Consider the following 22,273-nt stretch of genomic DNA (forward strand, 5'->3'; position numbering starts at 1 on the left):
TAGAGCCACTTGTCAAAACCTTCTGAGCCAGAACGCACATGATCTGTGCACTCTCCCTTCAATCCTATGGAGAGTTTGTGCTATGCTGAAGCGTGGAGTACAAGTTCTCTATAGGAGTGAATGAAGATCACCCAGCTCATTTGAAGGCCCAAATCAGAAGATTCTAACAAGCAGCTCCGTGGCTTCTTGGGAGATACCTCTCTGGATCAAGGAAAGGTGAATATAACCTCAGCAGGGTAGCTAGGGGCACTGCAAGCAACAAAATAGGTTTAACTGTACCAAAAGTGTAGCACCAGTGGGTGCCTTATACAGGGTCAGAGAGTAGATTTAGATTCTAGTTACAAATATCTTTTGTTTAAATATTTGTAAAATTAAAATTATTTCCTTAATCTTTTGACACTAGCAAGCGTAATTATTCTTTCTTTAACTGATTAGTCCAAGAAAAAGACTGTTATAAATAATAGTGCAAATATAAAAACAAAGTGCATGAGTAAAAATTACAGTTGTCATTTAGTAACTAACACCATGAAATGTCACTTTCCCAGCAGGCAATGTCATCCTGTCAGGCTGTTCTGGTTTATCATTGGATGCTACTCCCCTAGGAGACAGTTTACTTGTTACTGGAAAATATTCAGATCTCTCAGGATGCAGAAGCCTGTGTACATAAAAAATAAAAGTAGAAAAATTGAACATGTTAGGCCACAGCTTACCTGTAGGTAAAAATAAAAAAGAGTTTACTACCACTTTAATTGTGCCTGTTCACATATGAGCATAGTGTAGCTTGAAGCTTATGGCTCAAAAAACTACATGAGCTTCTGAGCTGCAAGCTTCAAGCATTTCTGTCCCCAATACACTTCAATGGGAAAGCCTGAAAATGGTACAAATAATAAATAGATAAATAAAAGCTCAAGCCAAAACACTCACAAATACCTGTAGAAATGTTCAGCTAAAACGGACCAAAGATGTTTAGTTCAAGTGTGAATGTAGCCTTAAAGAGTAGATCCAGATGGCAAGTTCTGTTACACCAAAGTAAAAAAAAAACAAAAGTTACATATATGTTTCAAGTTTCAATACCTAATTGTTTTATCCTGTTTCTTTAAAATTCTGTGCATATAAAGTCCTCATGAAGAGCTTAGAGTGATTCCAGAGATCACCGTCTGCATCCATTCCTTTATGCCTATGTCTGCAATTCATTCTGCTCACTTAATATCTCGTCACACATTCAGATGCACTGACAGCAGAGAGTTTAAGTGATTCTGACTTTGTGAAAGAACATAACCCTGGCATCTCTTTAGATGACCATGTTCCTCCCTGCTGGCACTGGACTTTTGCTGTGCTGTAGTAATCAGTTACTTGGTTACTATTCCAGAAGCAGGTATGAGAATGTAATAAAACAAGTCTACACCATGCAGTAGCCAGCTTTCTCCTGGGAAACATACACATCTATAGGGTAACCAGATGTGTTCTTTCACCTTTGCAATCGGCAGACAGTTGATGTATGATTCCCCCTGCTGGCTGTTATGAAGAGCTAAAAAACAGTGGACACAGCTGCAGCAATGGACTGATGATATACACACATTTGTAAAGCTAATGTGGTTGTAAACCCTTACATATACCCAGTGAAGTGACTAGCCTTAGGTGATACACAAAGATTAAACAAATCCTCCTACATGAGTTGTACCTATTTATCTGTGGCAATTTCTCCTGTAGTTTGTTCTAAAAACACACAGAACAAAGGATTTTTTTCTCAGCTCTAGCAGAAGGGGACAGGGATCTGATGTCTCACACACACTGCAGTGCATAGATAACAGAGTTCCCTGATAACTGACTGGAAGAAAGGGACACCCCCACTCATCTACACAGACTTATAGGCTTATAGTAAAATACAGTGCCTTGAAATTTTCCACATTTTGTTATGTTATAACCAAAAACATAAATGTATTTTATTGGGATTTTATGTGATAGACCAACAAAAAGGGGCACATAATTGTGAAGTGGAAGGAAAACGATAAATGGTTTTCACATTTTTTTACAAATAAATATCTGAAAAGTGTGACGTGCATTTGTATTCAGCCCCCTTTACTCTGATACCCCTAACTAAAATCTAGTGGAACCAATTGCCTTCAGAAGTCACCTAATTAGTAAATAGAGTCCATCTGTGTGTAATTTAATGTAATTATAAATACAGCTGTTCTCTGAAGCCCTCAGAAGTTTGTTAGAGAACATTAATTAACAAACAGCATCATGAAAGCCAAGGAACACAACAGACAGGTCAGGGATAAAGTTGTGGAGAAGTTTAAAGCAGGTTTAGGTTATAAAAAAATATGCCAAGCTTTGAACATCTCACGGAGCGCTGTTCAATCCATCATCCGCAAATAGTAAAAGTATGAGCACTGCAAACCTACCAAGACATGGCCGTCCACCTAAACTGACAGGCCAGGCAAGGAGAGCATTAATCAGAGAAGCAGCCAAGAGGCCCATGGTAACTCAGGTGGGAAAATCTGTCCACAGGACAACTATTAGTCGTGCACTCCACAAATCTGGCCTTTATGGAACAGTGGCAAAAAGAAAGCCATTGTTGAATGAAAGCCATAAGAAGTTCCGTTTGCAGTTTGTGAGATGCCATGTGGGGTACACAACAAACGTGGAAGAAGGTGCTCTGGTCAGATGATACTAAAATTTAATTTTTTGGCCTAACAGTAAAACGCCATGTATAACTAACACTGCACATGGCCCTGAACATGCCATCCCCACCATGAAACATGGTGGTGGTAGCATCATGTTGTGGGGATGCTTTTCTTCAGCAGGGACAGGGAAGCTGGTCAGAGTTGAAGGGAAGATGGGTGGAGCCAAATACTGGGCAATTCTAGAATAAAACCTGTTAAAGTCTGCAAAAGATATGAGACTGGGGTGGAGGTTCACTTTCCAGCAGGACAACAACCATAAACATACAGCCAGAGCTACAATGGAATGGTTTAGATCAAAGCATATTCATGTGTTAAAATGTCCCAGTCAAAGTCCAGACCTAAATCCAATTGAGAATCTGTGGCAAGACTTGAAAATTGCTGTTCACAGACACTCTCCATCCAATCTGACAGAACTTGAGCTATTTTGCAAAGAAGAATGGGCCAAACTTTTACTCTCTAGATGTCCAAAGCTGGCAAAATAAAAAAAAAAGACTTGCAGCTGTAATTGCTGAGAAAGGTGGTTCTACAAAGTATTGACTCAGGGGGGCTGAATACAAATACACGCCACACTTTTCAGATATTTATTTGTAAAAAATTTTAAAAACTATTTATTATTTTCCTTCCACTTCACAATTATGTGCCACTTTGTGTTGGTCTATCACATAAAATCCCAATAAAATACATTTATGTTTTTGGTTGTAACATGACAAAATGTCTAAAAGTTCAAGGGGTATGAATAATTTTTCAAGGCATTGTACTTAGGCTTTGTGAATCACCAGCTGTGGAGGGTGGCAGGTTGCCTCCCTCTAAGCTGTTGTGTTGGGAAACCTGTCAGAGGTGACTCATGCAGATAATACAGTGGAAAGATCAGAGAGAAGCCACACTTTGTGCTTTGGATTCAGATTATTACACTTTATAGTGAAATGTGCTTTGTTAATTTTTCATGTCTGAGGTTTACAAACACTTTAAGTTTTGTTAATTTTTTTTTATAATCAAATCAGAACAAGGGATGGTACTCACATTGACTGAGAAGCTGGTAGCTGCTCTTTGTGTAAATCTGCAGTCTTCTGCCTTGTATACACCTGCAACCGTAATTATCCAAAGCTGCAGGGGTGAATAAGAGTCAAATAGGCACATATTAGGAGTGTCAACTATGCCCACCCTTCCTGCCCACTTCTCATGCATAAAGTTGTACTATAGCTTCCTGCACTGAAAAAGATTCTATGAATGGAGGAGGTGGGCCTTTCATTTATCCAACTGTTCTCTATTCATAGAATACTTTTCATTGCTGGAAGCTATAGAACAGCGTCTATGAATGGAGGAGGGAGGGTGGAAAGGGCAGGCATAGTTGCCACTCTTAATGAGTGCCTATGACAGGTGTAACGGCCTGTGTTAAAGTGGTAGTAAACTCTCTATGCTGACTTGTACCTACAGGTAAGCTTATAATAAAGCTTACCTGTAGGTAAAATGAATATCTCCTAAACATGCACTGTTTAGGAGATATTCCAGCTATCAGCAGCTGGTGACGTGACAGCATGAGTATGCCGTTCCTTCAGAGCTCTGTGCCGTGCGTGCATGCAGTCAGACGGCCAGAGCCCGCAAGCATGGAAGGAAGATCGGGTGAAGATGGAAGCCCTGTCAGCGGTGAGAGCACACCACTGAAAGGCTTTGTTTTAAGGTAAGTATTTAATAACATTTTTTTTTAGAAGGTTTACTACTGCTTTAACCCCCACAGCATTAGAAGATTACTAAGATTACTGCAGTGGAAGTATGGGGAGGAAGAGAGGACTGAAGATTTAAAGGAAGAAGGCAGCCAACAGCAAAAGGAACACTTCTATTTCAAATGCGGTCTTCATTGGATAGCATGGGATGATGCCTATCCTGCTTATGCACAGGAACTTATCTGAGAAGCAGAAATTGCTCATTGCTCAAGGAACCCCTAGCAACCTGTGGAGGAACCCTAGGATTCTATGGAACCCTGGTTGAAAAACCCTGCTCTGACCTATGAGAAATCTTTACAAAATGCACATATACAGTATATACCAAAATCACAGTACTGCAAAACCCTCCCACCTTTACCATGATAGTTCATACAAAGAGTCATGAGGGGCAGGTATAGGACGTAAGCAGGAAATACACCCATAGATTTCTTTTGTACAGTCTGCAAGCTGAACAACAGAAATCTAACAGGTTCATCCATCTATGCTAAACAGCACAGATGGACGGATCTCCCACTATGGTTATTGTATTGTATTGTATTGTATTGCTCATTCTTTTTTTAATTGAAGGATTTCAGGATGAGTGGTGCGGACAGGGCCACCCACTGATTGAAATTCATCCAGTTCATTAGCAACTGGATGAAATTCACTCAGTGTATGACCATCTTTAATATGCCTACCAATAAAAAACAGAAACAGCAGTTTTTACATGTTTTACATGATATGCATACCTGTAGGTATTGAATCGTCCATAGGGCAAAAATAATTCTTTCCTTTCTTCTTTATTATTTTGTTATATTTTTCCATCCATTCTTTTATAATCTCCATTACTACTGTATGAGCTATGCTTTCCACATATCCACATTCCGCTCTCCCATTTGTAGTAAGTGATTGCAGCTTGTCTTGTGTTTTGTTATGAAACAAAGCATATTTATCTCTGCTTTCCTCTGCTTTTTTTCTATGTTGCTTTACATTGTCCTTGTTGAATTTGTGCTGGGTAATTTTAGCAAATGTTTCAAATACATCAGACAAAACTCTGTTGAAAAGATTGTGTGTAAACTTTAGAACCAACGTTTGTTGTTTCTCTTGAAGAAGGCATGGCAGTATTATTTTGTCAGTGTCAACTGCACAGAAGAGACGTATTTTCAAGGCCTCTCCAGGGTCCCTGTCTTCATTCAAAAGCTTTGTTTTGACACCATTTGGGTATATGCCACAGGTATCAGTATTGTTTCTATCAATGCTTGCCTCTGTTGGCTTTATACAACATGACCTAGTTTGGTTTATGTTCTTTTCAAATGTTTGTTCTTTTTTATCATCTTTATTTTGTCCCTTATGCATTGTATCTAAACCTGCTTGATACTGAGGCCTGAAATTTCTTGGAGATGGACCCCCACCCGAAGCATTATTGTCATCTGTGGGTGTGCCTAAACTTGTTTGATCATCAAACAGTAGATGTGAGAGTTGCCCAGGGCTTACAAAAACACCACACTGCACAGGGCAATCAAAATACCTTATTCCTTCAAAAGTTCCATCAGTGTCTCCTTCAGCCTTATCCAAAGCTACTCCAGCCCAATAACCATCCCTGAAAGTCATTGATCCTTTATATTTCAGAGTACCTGGCTTGGAAAATTTCACTAATACCCTATCGCCAATCTCAAAGGTGAACAAAGGGTCATGCAGATCATCTTCTGCCTTCGATAAAGTTAAGAACGGTGCACGATGCCCCACAACATTATGTAATTTCCTTTGATCTTCAGGCTCTGCTGGTGGGTTTTCAAAGTTTTCATCATTGGGCAATTCGTAAACTGACTCAGATGTTGGAACAAGAGCATCTTCTATTAATAAATTATCATATAGTAAATTGATTTCTTCAATTAGGCTAGCTTCTGGACTACTCTGCAAACTTTCTGTTCCAGAGAAGACTATTTCTTCTGGTGGAGTAGGGAAGTCCTCTGTGTCAACATCATCACTTTTAATTGAATCTGTGTCTCTAGGGAGAGAAGGCAGCTCCTCGCTCTGATCCTGTTTTGCAGAGTACAAGTCTTCACTTCCGTAAGAAAGCTTTTCATCAACTGGAGAAAAGATTTCTGACAAGGTATCTTCAATAGGCTGTAGGACTTCATCTGTGATGAATATCACTTCTCCCTCACTAGGATGTGGAAAGCTTTTAATCTGAAATAAATCTTTCGAGGTTGTAGCATAAAATGGTGCTGTCTCAATTTTCCCGAAGATTACATTTTCTGTAAATGATTGTTTCGCATTCATTTCCGTCATTCTTGTCCAGTCTTTAGTGTCAGATAAACCCATCCCTGCCACATTACTAATGTTTTCTGGACTCATTGATGTCGATTTCTGTAGGTCTGTAACTTTGACTGTGGTGTCATCCTGATTTTCAAGTAAATTTTCTATGCCATATGTTTTTGAATCTGACTCTGTCACATCTTCAGATGTTGGAAAAGATTCAGATGCCAAAGGTGCTTTTTGGGTTTTTGTCTCTTTCATAACCAAAGTTACCCCAATTTCGGAATGCAGAGATCCTTTACGAAAAGAGGGAGGGTTTGAAATTTCTTCTACAGATTTATCATTGTGAAAAGCAGACCTAATGAGATTATTTTTGTCACTTTGGCCAAGGTTTGGGTCAAATGGCTGAGCAACCGACTCTTCATCACAATTGTGCCTTCCTTCAGTAGGGTTAAGAGTACATTCTATGTCAAACACATCTGAATCTCCACTCTCTGTGTCCTGACCATCCTGCCCCTGATCTGATACAGAGACAGAACTTTCCGAGATGTTAATGAGTTTAGCAGAAACTTTATGAAATTCTGCAAAAGACGACAGAGGAGTGCCAGTTTTCTGTGCCTGTAATGGAATATTTGATTTCGAAGGTTTCAGTTTCCTGTCAATCCTAATTTCAGACACTAGTTTAGTATCTTCTTTGGTTCCTTTGTCTGCAGTTATCACATTGAGATCTGAAATGGCAACATTAGAAATTATATTATAAACTGCATTTTTTGTATAGTTCCCCTTGCCCACCCAAAACTTATTCATATTACAGGTAGATCATTTCCTTTGTCATATAACTCTTTGACCTTAGTTCCCAACTAGAGTTTGAATATTTATGCATCTTTTATTCATCCTCTTCCTTTCTCTTGGGGGTCCACCAAGGTTCTGTTCTTGCACCTCTCCTATTCTCCATAGCTTCCAATACCATCTCTACGCTGACGCCACTCAAATGTATCTCTCTACCCCTCAGCTCACTCCTTCAGTCTCCTCACATATCACTGGTTTATTAACAGACATATCAGCCTAGATGTCACACCACTTCCTCAAACTCAATCAGTCCTAAACCGAGCTCATAATATTTCCTCCCACATGTGCCTCATCCCTGATTTCTCTGTCAAGATTGATGGCACAACTGTCAACCCATCCCTGCATGCCAACGTGTAATCCTGGACTCTGGACTATCCTTTCGGCCCCACATCCAATCACTGTCCAAAGCTTGCCACCTCGACCTACGCAAAATCTCCAAGATACGCCTCTTCCTAACCATTGACACCACAAGGCTCTTAGTTCACTCCCAGGTCATCTCTCGCCTTAAATTCTGCAACTCCCTTCTCACTGGATTATCTTTACACAGGCTCTTCCCCTTTCAATCCATCATGAATGATGCAGCCAGGCTCATCCACTTTACAAACCATTCAGCCATTCAGTGTCTGCTGCTCCTCTCTGTCAATCCCTCCACTGGCTTCCACTAATTTTTTTAGTCAAGTCTATTTAAATCTGCTAGTAAATCTAACACTACCCTCACCCATAATTGACAGTGCTGCTGTCAAAAGGTGAATATAATACAAAAAAAAGCCTAAAAAAGAAAATACATGCAACTACCACATTTAAGGATTTGTAAGTTGCAATATATTGAACTTTTGCTTGTGGGTTTTTAAACTACTTTAGTGAGAGGCAGATAGGAGGAGTAGATAATGTCATGATTTTCGTCTCACCCAATCAGAGAACACCATGTTTTTGTTTTTTTTTACAAAAACACAAAATTTTCTACAAATGGTGGAGGTTCAGAGTGAGTAACCCCCTGTGCCCAGTATACAAACAGCAAGCTGCTCAAGGAGCACATGGAGGAGACTGGTCTTAACTATTTATAGAATAAGCTACTACATTGAATTTCTGCATCTGAATGTAAGATATGAAGCATTAGATGTAACCAAGCTAGACCAATTCAAGTTTAAAAAAAGATAATTCTTGGATTTCAGCTTTAATAGTTCATCAGTCAGATAGAATTGCACTAATAAAAAAAATGTATTTAAAATAAATAAATATATATATATATATACTGCTAAAACAAATTAAAAGAACACTTTAAAAACACATCAGATCTCAATGTAGAAAAATATCATGCTGGATATCTATACTGATATGGACTGGAATGTAAGGATGCCCCAGTGTTTGATGGAAATGAAAGTGATCAACCTACAGAGAAATGAATTCAAAAACACCCCAAAAATCAAAGTGAATAAATTATGCGGTAGGCTAGTCCATTTTGCTGAAATTTAATTGCTGCAACTCAGAATGGTATTCAGTAGTTTGTATGGCCCCCTCTTGCATGCATGCCTGACAACATTGGGGCATGTTCAGGGGCGGACTGACAACTCATGGGGCCCCCGGGCAATAGGGGATCATGGGGCCCCTGTGTCCTTGCCCAAACTCAAAAAAGCTATGAAAAAGGTACCAGGGGCATCTCATGGGGCCCCCTACTGACCTCGGGCCCTTGGGCAGTGCCCGAGTTTCCACATGGTCAGTCCACCCCTGGGCATGCTCCTAATGATACGATGAATGGTGTCCTGGGGTATTTCCTCCCAGATCTGGACCAGGGCATCATTAAGCTCCTGGACAGTCTGAGGTGCAACCTGGCGGCAATGGATGAACCGAAACATGATATCCCAGAGGTGTTCTATTGGATTTAGGTCAGGCGAGCGTGGGGGCCATTCAATGGTATCAATTCCTTCATCCTCCAGGAACTGCCTGCATACTCTTGCCACATGAGGCCGGACATTGTCATGTACCAGGAGGAACCCAGGACCCACTGTAACAGTGTAGGGTTTGACAATGTGTCCAAGGATTTCATCCCGATACCTAATGGCAGTCAGGGTGCCATTGTCTGTGCGTCCCTCCATGGATATGCCTCCCCAGATTATCACTGACCCACCACCAAAATGGTCATGTTGAATGATGTTACAGGCAGCATGACGTTCTCCACGGCTTCTCCAGACCCCTTCATGTCTGTCATATGTGCTCAGGGTGAACCTGCTCTCATCTGTGAAAAGCACAGTGCGCCAGTGACGGACCTTCCAATTGTCAAGGGACACATGCGTTTTTTGACCAGACATAATGTGAGATCAGATACTCCAGGTGAGGGCACATCTGGTGACTTATGGTGGAGGATTTAGATGTATGAAGATATGAAATGTTTTGAGATCCATTCAAGTTGAAGAAATCACCATTTAGAGACTTTTTTTCAATTGATGCATGGTCACGCTTATTGATAAATGTTCACCACAGACTTTAGTTTTTATTTTGAAATCTTGTTTTAGGTTCACATTTATTGTAAGGAAGCGCTGCACTGTATTTTTATAGTTTGAATTTACGCACATGATATGAGTATTTTGGCTAGTGTGAGCAGCTTTCAGTAGTATTTTTCATCGGTATAGCACATTTATTGCTCGTGAGGTTCTTTTTATTTTGATTTTATCTGGTGTTCAATGGCAAATGCTAATCGAGCTCTATGGTGCCAGGCAGTGAGCACAGGGCCCACTAGAGCACATCGGGCCCTCAGGCCACCCTCAAAGTCTGTTTCAGATTGTTTGGTCAGAGACATTCACATTAGTGGCCTGTTGGAGGTCATTTTGTGGAGCTCTGGCTGTGCTCATCCTATTTGTCCTTGCACAAAGGAACAGATACCAGTCTTGCTGGTGAGTTAAAGACCTTCCACGACCCTGTCCAGCTCTTCTAGAGTAACTGCCTGTTTCCTGGAATCTCCTCCATGCTCTTGCAACGGTGCTGGGAGACACAACATACCTTCTGGCAATGGCACATATTGATGTGACATCCTGGAGGAGTTGAACTGCCTGTGCAACTTGTGTAGGGTCCAGATATTGCCTCATGCTACCAGTAGTAACACTGACCCTAGCCAAATGCAAAACTAGTGAAAAATAGTCAGAAAAAGATGATTAGGGAAAAAAATGTCAGTGGACTCCATTTGTAAAACCATTCGTGTTTTGGGGGTCATCTCATTGTTGCTCATCTAGTGCACCTGTTGTTAAATTCATTACCGTATATACTCGAGTATAAGCCGAGTTTTTCAGCACATTTTTTGTGCTGAAAAACGGCCCCCTCGGCTTATACTCGAGTCAACGTCTGCAGATGTCTAGCAGGGGGCGCTGCTTCTAAAGCCACAGGGGTGGGCAGAGGGCTGCTGTATCTTACCTGGCTCCCACGATGATCCATCCAGGAAGCGCTGCTCCTTCCGTCACTCCGGCCACTCCCTCACTCCTGCCGCTCGGCTCCGCCTCCTCACCGGTGATTGGCCGCCAGAACTGTAGCTCAGGAAAGGTACACAGGCGGCCAATCACGGGCGAGGAGGCGGAGCCGAGCGGACCCGCGAAAATCGAGTGAGGGAAAAGCCGGTAAGTGTGCAGTGCAGAGGTGCTGCTGCAACCACATATGCTGGCTGCAGCAGCACCATACTGCAACAGGGGTCAGCAAGTGTCATTGGTGTCAGTGGGAGGAATAGTGCCGCATCATTGGTGTCACTGATACTAATGATGGGGCATTATTCCTCCCACTGACACCAACGATGGGGCACTATTCCTCCCACTGACACCAATGATGGGGCACTATTCCTCCCACTGATACTAATGATGGGGCATTATTCCTCCCAGTGATACCAATGATGGGGCACTATTCCTCCCACTGACACCAATGATTGTACACTATTCCTCCCACTGACGCCAATGATGGGGCACTATTCCTCCCACTGATACCAATGATGGGGCACTATTCCTCCCACTGATGCCAATGATGGGGCACTATTCCCCCCACTGACGCCAATGATGGGGCACTATTCCTCCCACTGACACCAATGATGGGGCACTATTCCTCCCACTGACACCAATGATGGGGCACTCTTCCCCCCACTGACACCAATGATGGGGCACTATTCCTCCCACTGACACCAATGATGGAGCACTATTCCTCCCACTGACACCAATGATGGGGCACTATTCCTCCCACTGACACCAATGATGGGGCACTATTCCTTCCACTGACACCAATGATGGGGCACTATTCCTCCCACTGATACCAATGATGGGGCACTATTCCTCCCACTAATGCCAATGATGGGGCACTATTCCTCCCACTGATACCAATGATGGGGCACTATTCCTCCCACTGATACCAATGATGGGGCACTATTCCTCCCACTGATACCAACGATGGGACACTATTCCTCCCACTGACACCAACGATGGGGCACTATTCATCCCACTGACATCAGTGATGGGGCGCTAGTCCTCCCACTGCAAAATTACAGTTATGAAGTAGCAACGAAAATAATTTTATGGTTGGGGGTCACCACAACATGAGGAACTGTATTAAGGGGTCGCGGCATTAGAAAGGTTGAGAACCACTGCGCTACAGACTTATCATGCCTTGTTCTGCATTCTGTCTCTGCGTTAAAGTGGCCATGTTGGTAGAGGCAGGATTTTGCATCCTCATATCAGAGTCTCCAGCAAGGAGAACAGAGCAGCAAATTTTCAAAGGCTAGCAGTCAGAGGCAGCAATGCTGTAGAGGAGTCCATAGGCACACTCACATACCAGGAAATGCTCTGTTATTTTTCAGGAGACATTTAAGACCAAAGGGTAAATTTTTTTAGGGTACTACTAAGGTAACATAGCAAATCTTCCATTTTTAAATTCAGGTCCACTTCAAGGTAACCAACACATGTTGTTGCTGCTAAAATTGGCCTGACATCTAGACATCAATGACCTCAGAACATTAAGTGGTAACATTTTGGTATGTTCAGTGGCAACAACTGCTAAGTTTAGGTATAACACTTTTCTAACTTTCTTTTTAACAAGTATATGTTAATTTTCCAATTTCAATTTTAAAATAAAACCTTCACAACTTTGCACATGTAATTTCAGTGTTCTCTTACTCTGTTCTTTTTCCAAGGTGTCGGTGTTTTCTGATTTTTTCATCATTTCATGTCCTTGAAAATTCATATTTTCTCTTTATATGAAAATGGAAAGGTAAAAATCAAAACATTGTAAAATACATACAGTACACATAGTGGAAACTTTTTGTTCCCTAATGTTTTTCCCCTTTTCATTTATATCCTTTTCTATTTTCTCTCTTGAAAGTAACATTTAAAGAGTTTTTGGTGGTAATCAAATAACAGCATGAAGCTACATGCCTCTCACTTTAAGCAACTTCGATCCAATAAAACAAAAATCTTTTTTTTTAAATACATATGTGTTGAAACTAGTGATTATAACCAGTTAGCACTTTCACATTCTTTGCTTGTGACAGAAGACCAAGAAGAGCTAACCTAGTACTCAATACCTTAAAAAACTATATGTCTGTGCCCCCACCAACCACTCCATCATGCTGACTGATAGTACAGCTTAAGCAGAGTCAGTGCATTCTCCACATTCTCCATTGTATCATTTCATATTTTTTTTCCAGCACAGCCAGAATGTGTTTAGTAGCTAGAGTGGCATGGGGGACACTATACATAAAATAAGAATAGAGTTATGTTATACGGCCAGTTGAATTCACACAGGGTTTAGTGGAATTCCTAAGGCAATACATTGTTAATATTATCTTGAACGAATTTTGCAATGTAGCAAGTATAAGTACCTTTTTTCTTTTTCAGGAACAATGTGTGTTTTTTGTATACCAACACATAAGTCCAGGCTATCTTCTTTAGCAGATTTCCTCTTTTCCTAATTCAAACACATAGCTTCAGTAGAATTGTAGGAGATAGATATACAGATGACAGATAGGCATTGCAATTGGAAGAGGCAAAATGAAGCACTATTGGATAAGATTCTTGCAGATATTACCCTGCTCCTTTTTATTTAGCAGCTTCACTGCATATAAATAATAATTAACATGTGTAGACAATCCCTGATCCTCCTAGATTGTAAGCTCTAACGAGCAGGGCCCTCTGTTTCCTCTTGTACCAAATTGTATTGTAACTGTTATGTCTACCTTCATTTTGTAAAGCGCTGCGCAAACTGTTGGCTCTATATAAATCCTGTATAATAATCATGACTGGGTCAATTAGTAAAAGATTGTTAAGTTGACAATGGGAATGCTGCAGATGCCCCCTTGTCAGGCAGTGTTGATGGGGGAATCCCACCTGCGGGAGAACACAGTGATTACTGCTAGTGGCTATAATAGTCGCTAGCAATAATCTCATTTTAATCCGACAGGCTGGTTGGACCCAAGTTGATCGATCGATCAACTTGGGTACATTCAGCTTGCCCATACATGTTCGAATCTCGGCTGGTCCTTGCTGAACCAACTGAGATGCCAACCATCTATGGACAGCTTAACAGTCATTATTGTCCATTTCAAATAAGGACAGTGACTTGGTTGCCTGCACAGGATCTACAGCGCCTTAAAAAAGTATTCGTACCCCTTGAAATTTTCCACATTTTGTAATGTTACAACCAAAAATGTAAATATATTTTATAGGGATTTGTAAAAATATTTTGAAAACCATTTATCATATTCCTTCCGCTTCACAATTATGTGCCACTTTGTGTCGGTCTATCACATAAAATCCCAATACAATACATTTAAAACTTTGGTTGTAACATGACAAAATGTGGAAAATTTCAAGGGGTATAACTACTTTTTCAAGGCACTGTAAACATGCACACACTTGGCCAATACGGCTGTAAATGTTACCAGCAAAATAAGCTGTGTAAATTTTTCAATTGCCAACTCATCTTTCCAGATAAACTGGGATGGTTAAAGTGTTACTAAACCCACAACAGTAAAATAAGTCTGTATATGCAGTAAAGCATGCTTTTTATACTCTGTGGAACCTAAGGGGGAATCCTCTGCATTGTGTAAAAAGGATGTTTGATCCTGTCTTCTCTGATCCTCCCCTTCTTCCAGTGCACCCCTTTTGTCTGATAAGACATATTGATGTGGAGATACTAAACATGCTCAGTTTGGTGTGTAGGTCTTTGAGGTTTGTTTTTTTTGTGGAAGAGTGCATGTGATCAGCACAGGGCCAATCAGCACTGCTCAGACAGAGGTCAGGGGTTCTACATCCTGCTAGAGAAAACTCCTCCTACAAGCTTTAACTAGTGCTCTGCTGGACACTGATAGAAGTCACAAGACAGCTCTAACTGCTGATGTGAAAAGGTATTTAGAAGTTTATATTTACTAAAATAATTGCATTTCCGTTATTTGTACTGTTAGAGACCAGATATAGTGAATGCGGGGTTCTGTGTTTAGTAACACTTTAATCTGACATTTTACAAAAGGAATCTACAGGGGACAAATACTGTAGTTCTTCTGTTCGCACAGCCAGCACTTAAACCGGTAGTAATCTGAAAAAAACAACAAAAACTTTTCCCCTGCAAGGCAAAGTTATAATGTGTTAGTATGCATACTAGCACATTATGTGAAACGTCCCTGTAAATGAAGCCCTCCAGTGGCGTGCTGTCACCACCAACAGGGCTTCCATTTTCACCTGGTCTTCCTTCTGGGTTTGCAGGCTCCAGTTCTGTGAATGGCTGAGCCGCAATGACATCACTCTAACGCATGCGCATGGGACTCACTGTTTACGGAGCACAGCTCTGAAGGAATGGCACAGGTACGCCGTTCCTTCAGACTTAATGGGCTGGCTGCTACACAAGTAGATATTTCTGAAACGGTGCACGTTTAGGAGATATTTACAGTACCTACAAGTAAGCTTTATTATAGGCCTACCTGTAGGTAAAACATTAAAAGTGGATTTTACAACCACTTTAAAATACTACTTCTTGGCACAAGCTGCTGTGCTGACCAACATTTAACAGATTTTCAGTCCAAAAATGTAAACCTAGCACATAGTACACATTTTAAGTATTTTTTAAGAACATTTCAGTATGAAAATTATTGACACAATAGTGCTCTTATAATGCTTAATGGCTTGACAAGAGGAGTGAAAGAGTTAAGTTCAGTTTAGAGTTATTTTTACAAAGGGCCAATTCACAAGCTATGATATGCATTCATGGGGAAAGAAATGTACCTGCCTTATTTGATTTTCCAGTGCTCCGCAAGAATAAGCACATGTTCTCTATTGCATGATTAGTGGTGTATTGATGGGCAAGTGTGTTAGTGTTAGCTGTGTAAGAGCACTGGTTGGCTTTGAGAATGAATGGAAATGCACATATGCTACAAGGAATTGCAAAAAAACATTTGTGAATTTGTGCTACAACACATGCACACAGTATGTGGCCTATGTGCTAGGGTCCATTTATTTAGAATGTGATTATGTTTATTGGAGGGGATTTTTTTTTTACCAGGGCTTAAAAACAATTCAGCTCAATATACACTTTATAGACCAAACACTTATGGTAGTTTACGCACTTTTGTATACAGGATTTAAGACATGACTATCCCAAAGGGACCCCACTGTCCTAGTTGGATTTCTAATTCATAGACTGGGAGGTGTGAAGATATTCTGTTTTACCTGGATTAGTAAAGCTCTTAGATAAGTTATAACAGAGATTAAGTCCTCAAGATGTATAGGAAGGCAGCAGGTGGCTAAACCCATCAGACTATCTAAAACTGAAATATTACTTATGGCTGGGCAGACCCTTAAAAATACCCATCTGGAAAAACACAAGAGACTCAGAGTACCTCCTGTATCCCATATACATTTCTATAATAATATGGAAGAATACCACAACCAATTTGTTCTGTCAACTACAAGACACAAGAGTTTATTAAGATCTCTGATTACTATCACCTTTTACAGTTGGGGGTGTTTCTAAAACAGCTTTACATTTTAAACGGAACTATCTGCATATCTGCAAGGATTTATTAATATGCATATGAATGCATAATAGCTACACAGAATAAATGCAAAGCAGTGGTTGGCGTTTGCCACGTTACCTGTGAATGATTGCCAAGATCCTCCCTCGACATCAGAAACTCCTGACACAGATTAGTAAGAGGGCTCTGGAGCGATCCCGTCACTGGCTCGCTCTTTGCTGATAAAGAATTGCTCTCATCTCCTCTATCTGTAATGCATAATGTACATTATTACCACCTCGCTCAGCTCCACAGAGTCATGCAGGTTAATATTTTTATCCATGCAATAGTGCTGGTGATAAATCCTCTGATAAAAACATGAATCATTATAACTGTATTCTGAACTCTGATTTATGTGGTTGAATAGTCAGCCATCCACATCTATTTCAGCATCCTCACTTTCTGACGCTGATTGGTTTAGGGTCTGAATTTCTATCCAATCAAAAAGTGTGGAGCTGAGATCCAGAATGGTGCAGCAAATATGTTTAAACAAATAACAAGAAAATTGTTCTTCTTAAACAACTTAAAAGATTGGATTTTACCAATGACAAATAATAATGTCCTGTTCTTTTCAGCAAACCTTACTATTATGGCAACTTATGTACTTTCATTAGTTCTAAATAAAATCTTTCTGAAGTACGATTGAGTTGAACATTAAAGGAGAACTTCTCTTTTTCGAGAAGTCATTGTCCTTTACTTGTTACTCCATCCTCTTCTCATGCGGCAGCTATCTCCCAAAATACCCTCATTCTGCTCCCAAGATCTTTACTCTTTACTGTGTTGCCCTGCGAAGGGCTGTACAGCTTTTTCAGAAAGAATTCAGGCTCCTTCTGCACATGGGTGCAGCTCAGGAAGATGGGGGAATGGGGAAAGGGGAAGGGGGTCTTCTACTCACTAAATGGCTTTTACAGTTTTGCCATTCTAAAGCCTAGGACACACTTTAAGTTTTTTTACGATCAACCCTGTGGACAGTGATCACTGTCCTAACTAAGCAATATTAGTGCAGCGATCTCTCTCGCTGTGCCTTTGGGTTCTGACAGGGGGACTCTCCCCACTCTTCCCCATCAGAACACACTAATCAGCCATTGTCTGCAAGCGCTGATCGGATGCTGGTTTTCCAGCATGTCCTTTCAACAAAAGCTGTCCTTAGACTGGCTTCTTTCTGAAGGACAGCTGTACGCACGGTACGAATGTGTCCGATTTTCTCTTGCTAGATAAGTCCCTCAGTTTGTCAGTATCCTTTTTTCTGAAAGGCCCTAAAACTGGGTACACACAGTGTGACAGAAGCCAGTCTAAGGAAAACCAGAATCCGATCATTGGCTGATTAGTGTGTTCTAGAGGGAAGGGGGGAGAAAGATGTTGCATTAACATCACTTAATACAGCATTCCCTTTTTTTTCCATTCAGCTCAGTGGGTTGAATTGAAAGAAAAAAAATTAGTGTGTACTAGGTTTTAAACTGCAGAAATACAGTTAGTGAACCACCCTCTCTGTCAGCTCACTACAGGTCCATACACCCAAACTGAAGCATGAGAGGGAGGCTACACAGATTGTGACAAAAGGTAATGCCACTATCTCTGTATATTAAAAGTCTCCAAAAAAAGAACAATAAAAACAAGCTGCACACACATGGAATTGCTCATTTAAGTATGTTATGAAGGATCTGTTTTTCTGATCTCTTCCATGGTGCCCTAGCAGGGCATAGTCTTAACACTGTTCCATTCCATTGGAATCACAAAACTCTTGCACTACTTATTTAAATACAGTACTTTCACCTAATGGAACTTTATTTGTAGTTCCCAATCCATAAAACAGCAAATCTGGCACTTGTAGCTTCCTTGATCATGTACACGTGAAATGGTCATAGGATTTAATAGTCGGTCTTGCTTTTTTATGGCTCATGGAAGAACAAAGAAACAACCATTTTTTGGACAACTAATGCAAAACTTTTGCGATTCCTTTGGTATGGAATAGAAATAAATTATACTTGTGCTAGCTTCACACATGGTAAACTGACAACAGATCTACTGTATATAACAGACATCTCCAGTTTAATTCCAAAGTGCTCATAAAGCTCCAAACCCCAGGGCAACTCTTTTACACAATTCCCAATACAGTATGCATAGTCATGTTATGCTTCCCCATTAACTAGTGAACATGATTTTCACTTAGACACCGTTACAGCACTTTCTGGATCACACTGGTTACATAGTTACATATAGATACATAAAATATATAGAATACATTTGGAAAAAGACACAGGACCATACAGTGCAACCTATGTGTGCATCAGTTAGTTTTCTAAGAGTATAAATATCCCTGTATGTTGTGTTCATTGGAAAGACATCTAGAAATTTTTTTGCATCTGTCAATATTTCCAGCAAATACTACTATTTGAGGAAGGTAGTTCAATATTTTTGCTGCTTTAACTGTAATAATCCTTCTTCATAATTCCAGTTTAAATCTCCTTTCCTCCAGTCTTAAAGTATATGTAAACCCTCACATTGCAAAACAACCCAAGCAAGCTGCTTGTGTATAGATATAAAAAAAAATGTATAAACACCTTTTTTTTCCTTTTATATAAGTGATCACAAACCTTCTGTTCTCAGTTGCATAAAATGCTCATAGAGCTGGGGGAGGAGAAAAAGCAGCACACTGAACTTCCCAGTGAATGACTACACGGGGGGGGGGGGGGTCAGCAGAGGTCTGACCATTGGAGAAGAGTAGGCTGAGTTCTAAGCACAGCTAGAGAACTGTCAATGTAGTCAGTTTTTAATAGGAAAGCAGAGGGGCTAGCAGGAACACCAGGGATTGCACACAAAAGGAAGCTATACAAAGAGAACAGGATACTGTTTCATACAAGTACATAGTACAGCAGGCACATATCAAGAAAATGAAATGCTGGGATTACATATTCTTTAAATTGTGACCATGTATACTCTTAAATAAGCTGTTACCCTTTTTACAGTCACCATTGACTAGTTTGTGGATAGAGACCCTGACTCCTCTTAAGACGGCCATACATGGATTGAAAGTTGGCTGGTTCAGCAGAGACCAGTAGAATTTCAATCCATGTATGGGCAGGCTGGTTGTGCACAAGTCAATCAATCATCTTGGGGAGGGGGGGGGGGGGGTGTGGGTAGTGAGGTAAGGGGGTGTCTGTACAAAGGGAATCAGTTTCTGGGGGTTTGTATTGAGGGGTTTTGCTGGAAGAAAGAGGTGTGTACTGGGGGGTGTCTGTACTGAGGGGGGTCAGTACTTGGGCATCTTTTTATGTCCTTTTCCATCTTTATAAAGTTCCATTGCCTTGTTACGCAGGACTTTTGACAGTTCTTTTCTGATCCCCATGTCTCAGTATCTAGCCTAGTTAGTGCTTCCACGTAAGATCTAACAAACTCATTGACTATTTATACATTGACTCTAATTGCAATTTAAAAAGCCACAGATGTGGGACATTAACCTCTAATTGGCATTTTAACCTGTGTGTCACCTTGTGTGTCTGTACCAAGGCCAAACATTCCAGGGTATGTAAACTTTTGATCATGGCCATTTGAGTGATTTCTGTTATCATTATGATTTAAAAAGGAGCCAAACAACTATTTGATAATAAACTGCTTCATATGATCATCATTCTTCAGCAAGAGAGCATTTTTTGGCATGATCAGTTATATTTTCAATATCAATGCCACAATTTCTGCCACGGTATGCAAACCTTTGAGCACAACTGTATATATATATATATATATATATATATATATATATACACACACACACACACACACAGTGGGGAAAATAATTATTTGACCGCCTGCAGATTTTGTAAGTTTGCCCACTTACAAAAAAGGTCTATAATTTTTATCATAAGAATATTTTAAATGATAGACACAGAAAAAAATCAAACCAAAAATCCAGAAAAAAACCACAATACAAATGTTATTGTCACGGATCCAACCCACACGCACACGCCCACAGCGACTAGCTAACCGAGGCGTGCACGTCGGCCCGTGACTTGGGGTAAGAGGGAATAAGGGGGACTTAATCTGAATATATATGTATATAAGACCGGCCATGATAAACTTTCACAGCCCGCACTACCTCTGGCCACCACTAGAGGCAGACTCCACTCCAATCCAGCTGGCTGACCACACACAGCGGCGGATACGAATCTTATATACAATCTGGAGCACACTAAGGGTTGAGGAGCAGCCTAGCAATCGGCACACCCTTCTAGGATTCCTCCAGTTATCCTACCAGCTAGAACCCCAGTGTTAATCACTCTTCCACTGTCCACACACCCTCACACCAGACACCCAACAAATGGTAGCTTGCCAGCACCCAACAGTTTTATCCGCAGACTGGCCTGCTGAGCCACCACACACACACAGATCTCCGTCTGGCAGATCTGTTACCTTTACAATCTGCATGCAATCTGCCAACACGCAGTGCAATTGCATACAGATTGGCAATTAACTTGACCGAGCATATAAAGACACTGCAATACAATACAATCTCTCCGGAGATATGAGCCCGAGCTTAAGTACCCAGAAGTTACTTATTAATTTTATGATTTAATATCCCAAAAGTGGGCAGTGCATAAAATATGTACAAAGTATAAAGAGTTACAAATAATACAGAAAATACAAGAAGACACACAATTGGCTATTGACTATAAAATAAAAGGGAATAAAAACAGAAATAAAAGTTTTACCAAGAGTTATCCTGCGACTGGAGCAAGTCAGAGAAAATCCGCACGTTCTTAAATTGACAGGACTAATCTGTGTACCACATGAGCACATAGCCAGTCTGTGGGAGCCAGAATTATTGTTGGTTGGTAGGGAATCAATTACTTATTTTAATCACTGAACTGCAACTCAGTTTATAACATTTGTATCATGTGTATTTTTTCTGGACTTTTGGTTGATAATCTATCTCTGTCATTTAAAGTACACCTATGATAAAAATTATATACCTTTTATTTCTTTGTAGGTAGGCAAACTTACAAAATCTGCAGGGGATCAAATAATTATTTCCCCACTTTATATACACTATATTGCCAAAAGTATTGGGACACCCCTCTAAATCATTGGATTCAGGTGTTCCAATCACTTCCATGGCAACAGGTATATAAAATCAAGCAGCTAGGCATGCAGACTGCTTCTACAAACATTTGTGAAAGAATGGGCCGCTCTCAGGAGCTCAGTCACCAACTGTCTGCAGAGTCAATAGCTAAAGACCTCCAAACTACATGTGACCTTCAGATTAGCACAACAACAGTGCATAGAGAGCTTCATTAAATAAGTTTCCATGGCCGATCAGCTGCATCCAAGCCTTACATTACCAAGTGCAATGCAAAGCGTTGAATGCAGTGGTGTAAAGCACGCCGCCACTGGACTCTAGAGTGGTTCTCTGGGGTGATGAATCAGGCTTCTCTGTCTAGCAATCCGATGGACGTGTCTGGTCTTGGTGGTTGCCAGGAGAACGGTACTTGCCTGACTGCATTGTGCCAAGTGTAAAGTTTGATGGAGGGGGGATTATGGCTTGAGGTTGTTTTTTCGGGTTTGGGCTTGGTCCACTAGTTTCAGTGAAGGGAAATAAGGCGTCAGCATACCAAGACATTTTGGACAATTTCATGCTCCCAACTTTGGGATTTGGGGATGGCCCCTTCTTGTTCCAACATGACTGCGCACCAGTGCACAAAGGAAGGTCTATAAAGACATGGATGAACAAGTTTGGTGTGGAGGAACTTGACTGAGCTGCA

The 22,273-nt window shown here is 40.7% G+C and overlaps 1 protein-coding gene across 1 annotated transcript in view; it reads right to left on the reverse strand.

Annotated features, from left to right (window-relative positions):
- Positions 1-617: 617 nt before the first annotated feature.
- CCDC187 (coiled-coil domain containing 187) overlaps positions 618-22,273 on the reverse strand; it is a 141,798-nt gene continuing 120,142 nt past the window's right edge. Inside the window, 6 exon segments of the mRNA XM_089677075.1 lie at positions 618-655; positions 3,708-3,791; positions 5,137-7,374; positions 12,631-12,704; positions 13,335-13,420; positions 16,599-16,726. Coding sequence (XP_089533201.1) covers positions 618-655; positions 3,708-3,791; positions 5,137-7,374; positions 12,631-12,704; positions 13,335-13,420; positions 16,599-16,726 — 2,648 coding nt within the window.

The sequence above is a fragment of the Staurois parvus genome, unplaced genomic scaffold (assembly GCF_062004578.1).
Source record: "Staurois parvus isolate SC_StPar_1 unplaced genomic scaffold, SC_StPar_1.0 ptg000176l, whole genome shotgun sequence".
NCBI classification, from domain to species: Eukaryota; Metazoa; Chordata; class Amphibia; order Anura; family Ranidae; genus Staurois; species Staurois parvus.